Below are 13,017 nucleotides of genomic sequence, written 5' to 3' on the forward strand. Positions count from 1 at the left end.
CAGCAAATCCCAAACTAAAGCAGAAAAACACAGAATCCACAAGAACATGAGTTTCCTGTGAAAAGCATCAGCACTGTGTAGATATGTGCCGACTATATTTAACAGCTGGAAAGTGAAATAATCCACAAGAAATATTTGTCACGTCAGCGCCTTTAAGAAAGCAGCAGAAGAAGAAACGCAGCAGGAAAAAACCTCTAGAGGGAGAGCGATTCCAAAACAATCCAAGTTCAGAATGATCCAGGAAATGATTTGTCCAAGAAAAGTGTCTTTGTCCTGATGGAAGTGAGATATTTCAAGGTGCGATCAGTGATGCTGGACAACAAACCCAAATAAAGACGATCCCAAGCTGCTTTGTGAAGAAGCTCCAACAGGAGGCTGCACACTTCAAAATGTGGCTTGTGCTTGTGTTGCTGTCAGATGTGGAATGAGGCTGCGCTCTAAGAAGCGTCCTGAAGCCTCGTCAGCAGCACTAGTGAGGGATTTGTCAGCCGCCACACTGGACCGTGTGTGGCTCCCACTCCAACCAGTGCAAAAGCATTGTTTGGCCTGCTGGCTGAACTGGCCTGTGTGGTAAGAAGAGGTAGAAATGCTGCCAGCTGTTTCCTGTGCTGCTCTCTGTGCTGCTGAGCTCAGGATGTGTTGAATGAAAGCATTTTAGTGAAAGTCCCAGCCTGACATGATCCACGGCTTTATTCAAACTAAAGGACGTCCATCTGAACAAGTCCGGCGGCTCACTTTGAGCCTGTGCTGCCGCTGCTGTGAAACCGAGTCATTATCCAGAGAAACTTACGGCGCTCGTCGGGGAGACGCGTTCCCTCTGCGGTCCGGCCGCCGTGACCTCTGACCTGTGACCTCTGACCTCCACGGTGACGTAGAAATGAAAGAGGAGGAGACACGCAAGGAGCCGGAGGAGCCGCAGAGCGATGCCGTCGGGCCGCAGGTGAACTGTGTCTGTGGGACTCTTCCTGCAGAGCTGCCAGGAGGCGTTCAGGGCCCTCCTTCACAAACACACCACACGCTCTCCACTCAGCACAGAGCCCCTCTGCTGCCCAAACACCACAGCGCCATCTAGTGGAGGAGCTGAACACAGACCCTGCCCCACACACTGAGCAGAGCTGCACTGGAAACCAGACAACATGAATTATCATTATTATAATTAGAAGTAGTTCTTTTAGTATTCTTCCAAAGTTCATATAGTATACATCAAACTTTCCCAAACCAGGGTTAACACAATTCTTAGCAGAAAACAAACAAACAAACAAACAAACAAATAAATACTGAAAAATGCACTGTCAAAATTTAAAAAATACTCTTTATCCCTCCTTATTCATGGATAATGAAGAATTAGCACCACAGTAATCACTCCCCACAGAGCAGCAGCTGTCTGTCCTGATGGAGAAGACCCCAACCTAAGCCTGCGCAGACCAGCTAGCAGTGGTATTCACCACCATTTTCAAACTCTCACTCAAACTGTGTGAGGTCCCCACCTGCCTTAAGATGTCACAATCGTTCCTGTTCCCAAAAAATCCACAGTGAACTGCCTAAATGACTATCGTCTGGTTGCTCTGACTCCCACCATTATGAAATGCTTTGAGAGATTCTGACCCACATCAAAGCTGCCATACCTGCCAACCTCGATCAGCATCAGTCTGCAGGTCGACAGAGGATGCAGTAATAACATCTCCACACAACTGTGGCACATTTAGACACGTATGTAAGGATGCTGTTTGTAGATTTCAGTTCTGCATTTAATACAGTTATACCTCACAAGCTGGTGCAGAGATGGGGCAGTCTGGGCCTGCAGTTCACTGTGCACCTGGATACGGGACTTTTTGAGCAACAGACCTCTGCGTGTCAGGATGAGAGACTGCACCTCGTCCACCCTGGTGCTGAACACAGGTACACCACAGGGGTGTGTACTCAGCCCTTTCCTGTGCACCCTCTTCACCCATGGCTGTTCACCCACACACACCTCCAATACCATCGTGAAGTTCGCAGACGACACCACAATAGTAGGACTGATAACTGCGAACAGTGAGAGAGCCTACAGGCAGGAGGTGCAACACCTGGCAGAGTGGTGCTCTTGGAACAACGTGGACCTGAACACATCAAAAACAAAAGAGATGATTGTGGATTTCAGGAGGACAAGACGCACTGAACACTGTGCCCTCCACATACGTGGGACGGAGGTGAAGAAGGTGGATAGTTTTAGGTTCTGTGGGCGTGCACATTGCGGCCGACCTCACCTGGTCAACGAACATCCAGCATCAGGTGGGGAAGGCCCAGCAGAGACTGTATTTCCTCAGGAAGCTGAAACAGGCTCACCTGCCACAGCAGCTGCTCATCAACTTCTCCAGAAGCATCCTGACATACGGCTGAACAGCATGATGCAGCAGCTGCACAAAGGAGGAGAGGAAGGCCGGCAGAGGGTGGAGAGGGCGGCCATCCCTGAGTGACATCTACACTGGTCATCTTCACAAGAAGTATCATGACAGATCCCACACACTCTGGTCACTGCCTGTTCTCTCCACTTCCATCAGGAAAGAGACACAGGACAGGCTAAAAAACAGCTTTTATCCACAGGCTGTGAGGTGTAGTAGTGGATTTCTGGGTGGCAACAGCTGTAGCATTCAAGGATGTCACAGCGTTGGCAGAGGAGTTTGTTTGAATAACTTTATTGATATTTCCATGGTGACATTAGCAGCAGCTGCTGTCGGGTGGCTCTCTCTGTCACGGCAGCAACAGCCAATGAAAACCTGAGCACAGCTAACCGCGTGGAACGAGCTCAGCGGAGGATCTGCATCCTGACCAGCTGCTGTGGGAACAGTCATGCTCAGGATCCTCAGGCAGGATCCAGACAGAGCCCTGTTCTCCTTTACACCATACTCGTGCAGGGTTTCAGGAAGCTTTCCGATATGAACCAAACAAAGCAGCAGCACCACAAATCGTGGGAGGTAGGAGGGCTGAAACCACCATGAATGAGACATGAGGACGAAATTTTAAAAAACTGACAATATGGGGCGCTCTCTCTCTCTCTCTCTCTCTCTCTCTCTCTCTTCTTGAATCTTGAATGTACAGATGCAAACAAATTGACAAATTAATTAAATCAGTGACCTAGGAAACTCATAAAGACTAAACAAATTAATAACGATTAATAGGCTAATTAATAACTGATAACTTTAACACATTAATAACAAGAACAAAGTTACAGCCGCACATCTCCATGGAAAATCTTACAGGTGCTGTCCGTGGTGCTGAATCTGCCTCAGCAGGTACTGTCCGTGGTGCTGACTCTGCCTCAGCAGGTGCTGTCCGTGGTGCTGAATCCGCCTCAGCAGGTGCTGTCCGTGGTGCTGAATCTGCTGAGGCATTTCATTCTCTTTATTATAGAAATTAAAGCTCCATAAAATTCACGGAGGATCTTGTTTAGCTCTTCTTTCCTTACAGGTGAGAAATCAGCTGTTTGCCCGGTGTTTGTCAGGTAGTCTTGTAGACATTTGACGGCCCAAGACGTTGACCGGGCCGTACCGGCTTCATTTCCTGACCTCTCCAGCTGATCCAGCTCTTCACTCGTCACTCTCGCGTATCTCTCCTTTTTCTCTTCTGTCTTGTCTTCCTCGTTCAGCCATTTATCCAAACTTAGGTCACCAAAGAAATCAAAATTGACAACAAATCGGTCCATTATGCAGACTAACAAAGCTGACAGCGGCTTTTGATGCGGGTTTCAGTGAAATGTTTCGTGTTGCCATAGAAACCACACAGACTCGGGCAATAAGATAAAGGCGGAGTAATATTTTCAGTGATGAGGTATTTTTATTTATTTATTTATTTTTATTTTTATTTTTATTTATTTATTTATTTATTTTTAATACGGCTAGCCGTGCTGTCATGCTCATTTGAGCACATAACCTAAACGTCTGATTGACCAATCAGATTGCTCGGTCGGATCTACGTGTTGTATAATAGAAATTCCATATGCATGCACTATGCAATTTGAGTTCTGCTGCATTAATTGACCTTTGGCCATGCCAAGGACCCTACCGCACATTTCTGTCTGTCTGTCTGTCTGTCGTCTATCTATCTATCTACACAGACAGACAGGCAGACAGAGAGACACTTGCATCAGTGTACAAAGGTTTCTTCAGTTTGGGGCTACATTTTGATGAAAGTTGCAAAGCTGTAGCACATGGTTGAAATTTGAGTTGAAATTTAGAGGCTTGCTGTAGCGCCACCATCAGGACTATTGGCTTGTGTTTGCAGCTGAGGTATTCTGGCATGGAACTGGACCTTTGTGCAAAGTTTCGTGATTTTTCGCGCATGGGAAGTAGGACTTCCTCGAAAGAAAGAAAGAAAGAAAGAAAGAAAGAAAGAAGAACACCCAGGAATACAAGAGGGACCTGGCAGCTTAGGCTGCCCGGCCCCTAATAATATAGTGTGTCCTCCTGTGGTGATGTGTTTAATGACCTCACAGACCGCCGTCCTCCTGTGGTGATGTGTTTAATGACCTCACAGACCGCTGTCCTCCTGTGGGACCTCACAGACCGCCGTCCTCCTGTGGTGATGTGTTTAATGACCTCACAGACCGCTGTCCTCCTGTGGTGATGTGTTCAGTGACCTCACAGACCGCCGTCCTCCTGTGGTGATGTGTTTAATGACCTCACAGACCGCCGTCCTCCTGTGTTGATGTGTTTAATGACCTCACAGACCGCCGTCCTCCTGTGTTGATGTGTTTAATGACCTCACAGACCGCCGTCCTCCTGTGTTGATGTGTTTAATGACCTCACAGACCGCCACCATCTACAACAATCCTGTTCTCCCTGTTTGTAGCAGCTCCTTCACCGCCGCCATGTTTGTTGTTGTCAGAAGCTTTGGACTCTGCACTGCCCTCTAGTGGATTTACTGCTGAACATCCATACTGAAACACATGGCAGACTGTGGGCAACATTTGAAACGGGCAAATTTATTTTAGTACTTAAGAGGAAGAGAAATAAGCCTTAGCACAGACCCGCTCCCTGTGTTCAGGATTTATCAGAAGCAAAGTTATTATAGTTTTGCATTTTTCATTGTTCAAATTTTTATTTCATTTTGAATTTTAGTTTTTAATCTGATTAGTTTTTAAAGTGGGTTTGCTTGTTTAGTTTAGTTGTTAGTTTTTGAAAATGCTTAGATTAATTAGTTATTTTTTTATATTTGTTTCAGTGTTAGTTAGAGTTTGTTTTTTGTTATATGTAATATTTGTCAGGGATGAGATTCAAAAAGTCATTAAAAAAATGTGCAATAAAAACTCAACAAAGCATCACTGAACAATGAAAAGACATTTTCTCTATAATTTTTAGTTCATTTTAGTTTTTTAAACAACACAGTTTCAGTTAGTTATCATTTTTTGTAAAGCCGTCAATGAAAATGTTTTTTCACACCTAGTTTTCAGCATTTTGTTAGTTTTTGTTAATGATAGTAATCTTGATCAGAAGTCTGCAGAAAGCCACCAGCTTTGTGACGCCTCATCTCACCCCTCCCATGGGCTGTTTGCCCCTCGGCCACCAGGAGGCGACATCACCCCATTACAGCCACATGACCAGGCTGTCAGGCAGCTGCACGTCACACACCGACCTTCATCTGGTGACAGCTGATTAACTTTTCAATAAACATGAGCAGCTCTCAGCGATGTATAAGTGGCAGCTTATACTCAATTACAGGTCAATAAAAAAACTTAAATAAATATTTTATGAAATTATATGTGCAGACCGACTAGAGATATTCCGAACTTTCCTTTATAAGACTCCTCAGACTAGACAGTGTTACTTTTTCCCACTTTATCTGTTCTGTTTATTAGCAAACAAATGTAATATAACATATGAATAATTGTTGATAATGTTGCTTGCAGTGAAGCCAACTCAGTGAGCAGCTGCTGTTGCTGCGTTGTGAAGTTTGTCAAAAGAAAAGACAAATCAGGCAAATCCAGGGTGAGCGAGTACAGATCTGGGATCAGCTGTGATTTTTCCTGATGATCTACTGTCAGTAAAACTCCACCTGTGCCCAAGTGAAACCTGTGTGACACTGTGTTGTGAACACACACACACACACACACACACACACACACACACACACACACACACACACATTCTGTTGCATCATGGCTGACGGTCTCATATAAAGTAAAACAATCATTCTGTTAATTCTGATTCTGATGTTTGTGCCGTTCCTAGACTTTTAATAAATATTTTCTTGGCCCCAGAGTTACAGGTTTGCTAGCAGCTAAGCGCTAACACAAACACAGCTGCACTCCTGCGTGCTCAGTGTTCAAAGGTGTTGCCATGGAAACTGCACTGCTTCAGTGAGCTGGCGCGTTTCCGCGGCAACAGCATGGTTTGGATGAGCACGCTCCGACGCTCTGCTCGGGTACAAACTTCATTTCCCATCAGAGTGTGGTGATGAGAACTCTGCTGAGCTGGAACACAGGCAGAGCGAGCTCCAAGCCACCACAGCCCACCTGACACCACCTGACACCACCTGACACCGACTGACACCGACTGATACCACCTGACACCGACTCACACCGACTGACACCACCTGACACTGACTCACACCGACTAACACCACCTGACACCACCTGACACCACCTGACACCGACTGACACCGACTGACACCACCTGACACCACCTGACACCACCTGACACCGACTCACACCGACTCACACCGACTGACACCGACTGACACCGACTGACACCACCTGACACCGACTCACACCGACTCACACCGACTGACACCGACTGACACCGACTGACACCGACTGACACCGACTGACACCACCTGACACCGACTCACACCGACTCACACCGACTGACACCGACTGACACCGACTGACACCGACTCACACCACCTGACACCACCTGACACCACCTGACACCACCTGACACCGACTCACACCGACTCACACCGACTGACACCGACTGACACCACCTGACACCGATTGACACCGACTGACACCGACTGACACCGACTGACACAGACTCACACCGACTCACACCGACTGACACCGACTGACACCGACTCACACCGACTGACACCGACTGACACCGACTGACACCACCTGACACCGACTGACACCGACTGACACCGACTGACACAGACTCACACCGACTCACACCGACTGACACCGACTGACACCGACTCACACCGACTCACACCGACTGACACCGACTGACACCGACTGACACTGACTGACAGCGACTGACACCACCTGACACCACCTGACACCGACTGACACCGACTGACACCGACTGACACCGACTGACACCGACTCACACCGACTGACACCACCTGACACCGACTGACACCGACTCACACCGACTGACACCGACTGACACAGACTCACACCGACTCACACCGACTCACACCGACTGACACCGACTGACACCGACTGACAGCGACTGACACCACCTGACACCGACTGACACCGACTGACACCGACTGACACAGACTCACACCGACTCACACCGACTGACACCGACTGACACCACCTGACACCGACTGACACCGACTGACACCACCTGACACCGACTGACACCGACTGACACCACCTGACACCGACTGACACCGACTGACACCGACTGACACCGACTGACACAGACTCACACCGACTCACACTGACTCACACTGACTGACACCGGCTGACACCACCTGACACCGACTGACACCGACTGACACCACCTGACACCGACTGACACCGACTGACACCACCTGACACCGACTGACACCGACTGACACCACCTGACACCACCTGACACCGACTGACACCGACTGACACCGACTGACACCACCTGACACCGACTGACACCGACTGACACCGACTGACACCGACTGACACCGACTGACACCACCTGACACCGACTGACACCGACTGACACCGACTGACACCGACTGACACCGACTGACACCACCTGACACCGACTGACACCGACTGACACCGACTGACACCGACTGACACCACCTGACACCACCTGACACCACCTGACACCGACTCACACCGACTGACACCGACTGACACCACCTGACACCGACTGACACCGACTGACACCGACTGACACCACCTGACACCGACTGACACCGACTGACACCGACTGACACCGACTGACACCACCTGACACCGACTGACACCGACTGACACCACCTGACACCGACTGACACCGACTGACACCGACTGACACCGACTGACACCACCTGACACCGACTGACACCGACTAACAGACTCACACCGACTGACACCGACTGACACCGACTGACACCACCTGACACCGACTGACACCGACTGACACCGACTGACACCACCTGACACCGACCGACACCACCTGACACCACCTGACACCACCTGACACCGACTCACACCGACTGACACCGACTGACACCACCTGACACCGACTGACACCGACTGACACCGACTGACACCGACTGACACCGACTGACACCACCTGACACCGACTGACACCGACTGACACTGACTGACACCACCTGACACCGACCGACACCACCTGACACCACCTGACACCGACCGACACCACCTGACACCACCTGACACCGACTCACACCGACTGACACTGACTGACACCACCTGACACCGACTGACACCAGGTGCTTCACAGTCCATCACCAACCTTCACTGTGAAAGAAAATGATCAAAGCATCAGTCAGTTTATTGTGTTATTGTATTGGATTATAGTCAGTCTGTCCGTCCAGTCAGTGAGGACGTGAGGACTATTCGGGGCACGATGCTGAGGCATGATGGGAGATGGAGTCTGTCGCTGTGACCGGGTCACTGCAGGAGGAACTCAGCATTCTGATATTCAAGTTCAATTCAGTTCAGTTCAGTTTGATTTGTACAGAATCAAATCATAACCAAAGTTCACTGAAGGCAGCAGGCAGGAAAATAACAGTGCTGCAACAACAGCAGTAATCATAATAACACTCGGCAGTAATAATAAAACTTCTGGTAACTGTAGTAGGAACAGAGACAGTGAGGATAGGAGGAATGATAATCACAGGTGTGACTGAGTGATGCTGATAACTGCAGTCGTAATAATCTGACTAATAACTCAAATCCATAAGTGATCAGGATGCTGGTCAGCTGGTTTGCATCACGGCTGCAGAAACACCACCGAGGAAGAGAGGAGGAGGAGGAGAGGGAGGACAGCCGGTTAGGAACACACACTGATGCCATATGGATATGAGAGGGAGAGCCCAGTGCATCATGGGAGGGCCCCGGCAGGCTGGGCCTATAGCAGCAGAGCTACGGGACGTCCTGCTTCTGAGCTTTATCCCAAAGGAAGGCAGAGAGGGCGCCTGCTTCCTGGAGCCACAGTGGGAGAAGGGAGGAGCCTGACAGCTGAAGGCTCCGCCTCCCGCTGGACGTCCACAGACTCTGGGAGCCACCAGTCAGATGCATGCTGGGAGCTCAGAGCTGTTGCAAATTTACAGTAAAAAAAAAACTCAGAAAAATACTGTTTCTCTCTTCTCCTCTCTGTGCGAGGCTCCACCTGTGCTGCCCCCTGCTGGCCGTGTCTCAGGCCTGCAGCTGATCCCCTCAGCAGATTCTCCTCTGACATGGGATTCAGGAACAAGGAGATCCTGCTGATCTGAGCCCAGAATCACTCTTACTGAATCCCAAAGAAGAAAAACTAGTTCTCACTGTTTTTATCGTAAATTTTCTAACTTTAATCTTGAGTTTTTTTCTCAGAACACCCCCCACCCCCCATCCCCCACAAACAATGGCCCTGATACATCGTAGAAAAACACAGACATAAAGTTAATAAAGTTTGTTTTACTGTTGACCTCAGCAACACATGATGTCTCGAGTGTGAAGTGTGTGTGTGAGTGTGTGAGTGTGTCTGTGGTTGAGCCTCATGGCAGAAACAGGATGTCAGCAGCCAGTCTCACCCCACCCTGTTCAGACAGACAGACAGTGAGACGAGCAGAGAGACAGACAGACGGTTGGCAACAGCAACACAAACACACAGTGAACTTCCTGTCTGTGTTTTGACGGGAGCACGTGGAGTCTGGGCGGCAGCGGCGTGACGGACGGCGGCAAAACACCCGACTGTCACCCCCTCTGATGACTTTTCATCACAAACAGGAAACAGAACACTTCCACATGGTTTTCATCAACAGATTTATTTTACATTCGGTCCAATGAAAGTGATGATAGACAGCAAACTGACACACATACGCTGTAATATACACACAGTAAACACATTCTCTATTTAAATGCACGCAATGAGAACAAAAGACAAGCTTAAACAAAAAGATGTGCGTCACTAACATGACACTGGCTCAGAGATGCTGCTGTAAGTGAACTGGGCTCCTCAGCCCTGCACAGCCCAGCTTTGATCAAACACCCAGAACTTTATGGTCAATTCTGCTGCAGAACGTGTGTCTAAAATGCTGCACAAGACATGAAGGTCTTCTCTATCTGATGTGATTCTGCAGCCATACAACAACAGCATCTTGGCTTTGAATATTTCCCTCAGTGTCAGAGTGACGGAGCTTCGACATGGCGGAGCCTCTGTGCTGCTGGATGGAAACACAACCTGCTGCCAGCTCACTGAGGGGGAGTCACAGGGGGTCCGGAGCTGAACGGGTTAATATGACTTGCTGCGACAACAAACAACAAACAGCAAACCTTCAGCTAGAGAGATAAAATGTTATTAAAATCACATTCTTTTGCTGGCCCTCACTACAGCTTTATTTTGTTAAACCTGAAACCACAGAGTATTCATCAATCCGCACCACACAACCCAAAGTCCAGGAGACATTCAGAGTTGTACCAGTCCTGTTAGATTAATGCTGAGTCCCAGTTTGTGTGAGGGGAAAGTCTCTGGCTCAGTCTGCCTCACACAGCAGTGAAGCAGCAGTCAGTGAAACCACGACAAGAACGTGAGTCAACAACACACTCGCTTTGTCCGAGCGCCAACAGGAAGTCCTACAGTGACAGAGCCTGCGTGGTGTCGGTGTCAGACATCACCGAGGCTCGGGGCGGGCCGGCCGACTGCTTGCCCGGCGTTCCCTTGGAAGGCAGGCAGCGGTACACCTGCAGCAGCCGCAGCACGTCTCTACGGAAACGAACCCCAACAAAAGCGTAGAGGAAGGGGTTGAGGCAGGCGTGGGTGTAGGCCAGGCTCTTCAGGACCTGACCAACCACGTCGAAACGCTTCTGCTCCTCACACAGCATCTCCGTGGTCGTGTTGGTGGCCTGGATGGCCTCCGCCACCAGGTGGCCATTGTAGGGCATCTGAGAGAGGATGAACACAACCACCACAGTCAGGATGACGCGCATGGCTTTGTGCTTCTCGAAGTTGCGGGTTTTTAGCAGAGTGCTGACGATGACGCTGTAGCAGAAGGCCATGATGAGGAAGGGCAGGCAGAAGCCCACGCTGACCTGCAGAGCCAGGACCAGCACCTTGGTGCGGTTCCCGATGTTGGCGTGGTACACCGGCCGGCAGTATTCTTTGTCATCCACCATCGTGGTGGTGGCAAAGATGAACTCGGGCGTGGCCAGCAGCACGGCCAGCAGCCACACCCCCACACACACCAGCTTGCTGAAGCGCAGACGTTCCCTCTTGGAGTTCTGCGCCTTCGTGGTCTGCACAATGACCACGTAGCGGTCAGCGCTGATGCAGGTCAGCAGCAGCATGCTGCTGAACAGGTTGATCTTGTAGAGTGCCGAGTTGACCTTGCAGATGCCCTGACCGAAGCTCCAGCCGTGGGAAGCCTCGGCTGCCCACAGCGGTAGGGTCACTAGGAACAGCAGGTCGGCCACGGCCAGATTCAGCAGGTAGACGTCCGTCATGGTCTTCAGACGCTGACGGAAGTGAAGGTAGACCCAGACCACAGCCAGGTTTCCCAGTCCGCCCACCATGGTGATGGTCCAGAAGAGCGGTGGCTCATAGTAACTTCTGAATAACCGCACTGACTCCCGGTCGCACATCAAGTAGGAATAATCCTCATAGTCTGGCGATGGGGTCACCGTCTGGGTGCCATAGTCAGGCTGCCAACAGAAAACAAGACTGGCTCTTACCCGCCCAAAAGCTTTCATATCCTGTCATATTTTTCAGATGATTATGTTCTACTGCTGTCATTTTGAACGCTGATTTAAATTCCTAAATTTTGTATATCCCTACATTTTCTTACCTAAAATTGAATATAAACTAGTACAGTCTAATCTCCTGCTGCTGCTATTTCTCTTCCATCACTTGGATCCATGATAGTTATGAGAGATCTCCTACCTCATCTATTGTCGTCGCCATATCGGTTGAAGCCATCTGAGAAGCAGGGGAAGAGATGAAGCTTGTCGCCAAGTTGATGATCTGCAGGTCGAAAAGGCCGTTTGAGTTCAATATTTGTCAAGAGCTCTAACAGGCCAGAGGACAAAGTGAATGCACGGGGCTGCAGAACACGGTGAGAACACAATCACATCCACACAGTGTTAGTCTGAGGGGCAGAGCGGAGACTTACTGTTTGCTGTTACTGTTGCAGCCTCAGTCGTCTTTCTGAGCGTCTCTCGGCTGCGCACAGCTTTACAGGGTGTCCGTTAAACCACAGTGACGTGATGCCAGGAAGTCTGCAGTCAAAGCAGAAGTCAGGGCATTTCTCTGCTTTTCACTCATTAGTTGGTCTGTCTGGTCTGACGAAACCTCTCGCAGTTTTTACTCAGCCCAGCAGCCGAGTTTCCATTAACCACTTCAGCTCTGACGGGCCGGCTGGGTGGGCTCATCAGCGCCGTGCAGCCGAGCTTTCCAAAAGATCCCCAACATGAGCTGCTGAATTCCAGAGAAATGTGTCAAGAAAGAAGCACAAGACACGTAGATCTTTTCTATCTGATGTAGAGGCACCACATGGAGGAGACTCTGGAAACAACCTGCTGTTAACACACTCAGGAGGCTGGAGGGGTCATAAAGACTCTGTCATCTTTTCCCCAAGTCAGTCTCAACATGCAAAGTGTCATGTTGGGAGGGAAAGTGATGCTGA

At 49.5% G+C, this 13,017-nt stretch overlaps 1 protein-coding gene across 2 annotated transcripts; it reads right to left on the reverse strand.

Annotated features, from left to right (window-relative positions):
- Positions 1-10,148: 10,148 nt before the first annotated feature.
- Positions 10,149-12,762, reverse strand: ccr9a (chemokine (C-C motif) receptor 9a). Of its 2 annotated transcripts, none has more exons than XM_030074152.1 (3): positions 12,505-12,762; positions 12,276-12,356; positions 10,149-12,037 (listed from the first exon to the last, which is right to left on the reverse strand). In XM_030074152.1, the coding sequence occupies exons 2-3, from the start codon at positions 12,309-12,311 to the stop codon at positions 10,973-10,975; spliced, it is 1,101 nt and encodes a 366-aa protein (XP_029930012.1). In that variant the 5' UTR covers positions 12,312-12,356; positions 12,505-12,762; the 3' UTR covers positions 10,149-10,972. The 2 variants fall into 2 exon arrangements, with proteins under 2 accessions (XP_029930012.1, XP_029930010.1); XM_030074150.1 differs by having other exon boundaries at positions 12,276-12,401; positions 12,505-12,525.
- Positions 12,763-13,017: the final 255 nt, after the last annotated feature.

Source organism: Myripristis murdjan, chromosome 17 (genome assembly GCF_902150065.1).
Source record: "Myripristis murdjan chromosome 17, fMyrMur1.1, whole genome shotgun sequence".
Lineage (NCBI taxonomy): Eukaryota > Metazoa > Chordata > Actinopteri > Holocentriformes > Holocentridae > Myripristis > Myripristis murdjan.

What these genes read in the sequence shown, in the direction of transcription:
- ccr9a (XM_030074152.1), bottom strand. Translation starts at nt 12,311, where the DNA reads ATGGCTTCAACCGATATGGCGACGACAATAGATGAG. An exon ending in TGGCGACGACAATAGATGAG is followed by an intron (nt 12,038 to 12,275) that starts GTAGGAGATCTC and finishes TTCTGTTGGCAG; the next exon opens with CCTGACTATGGCACCCAGAC.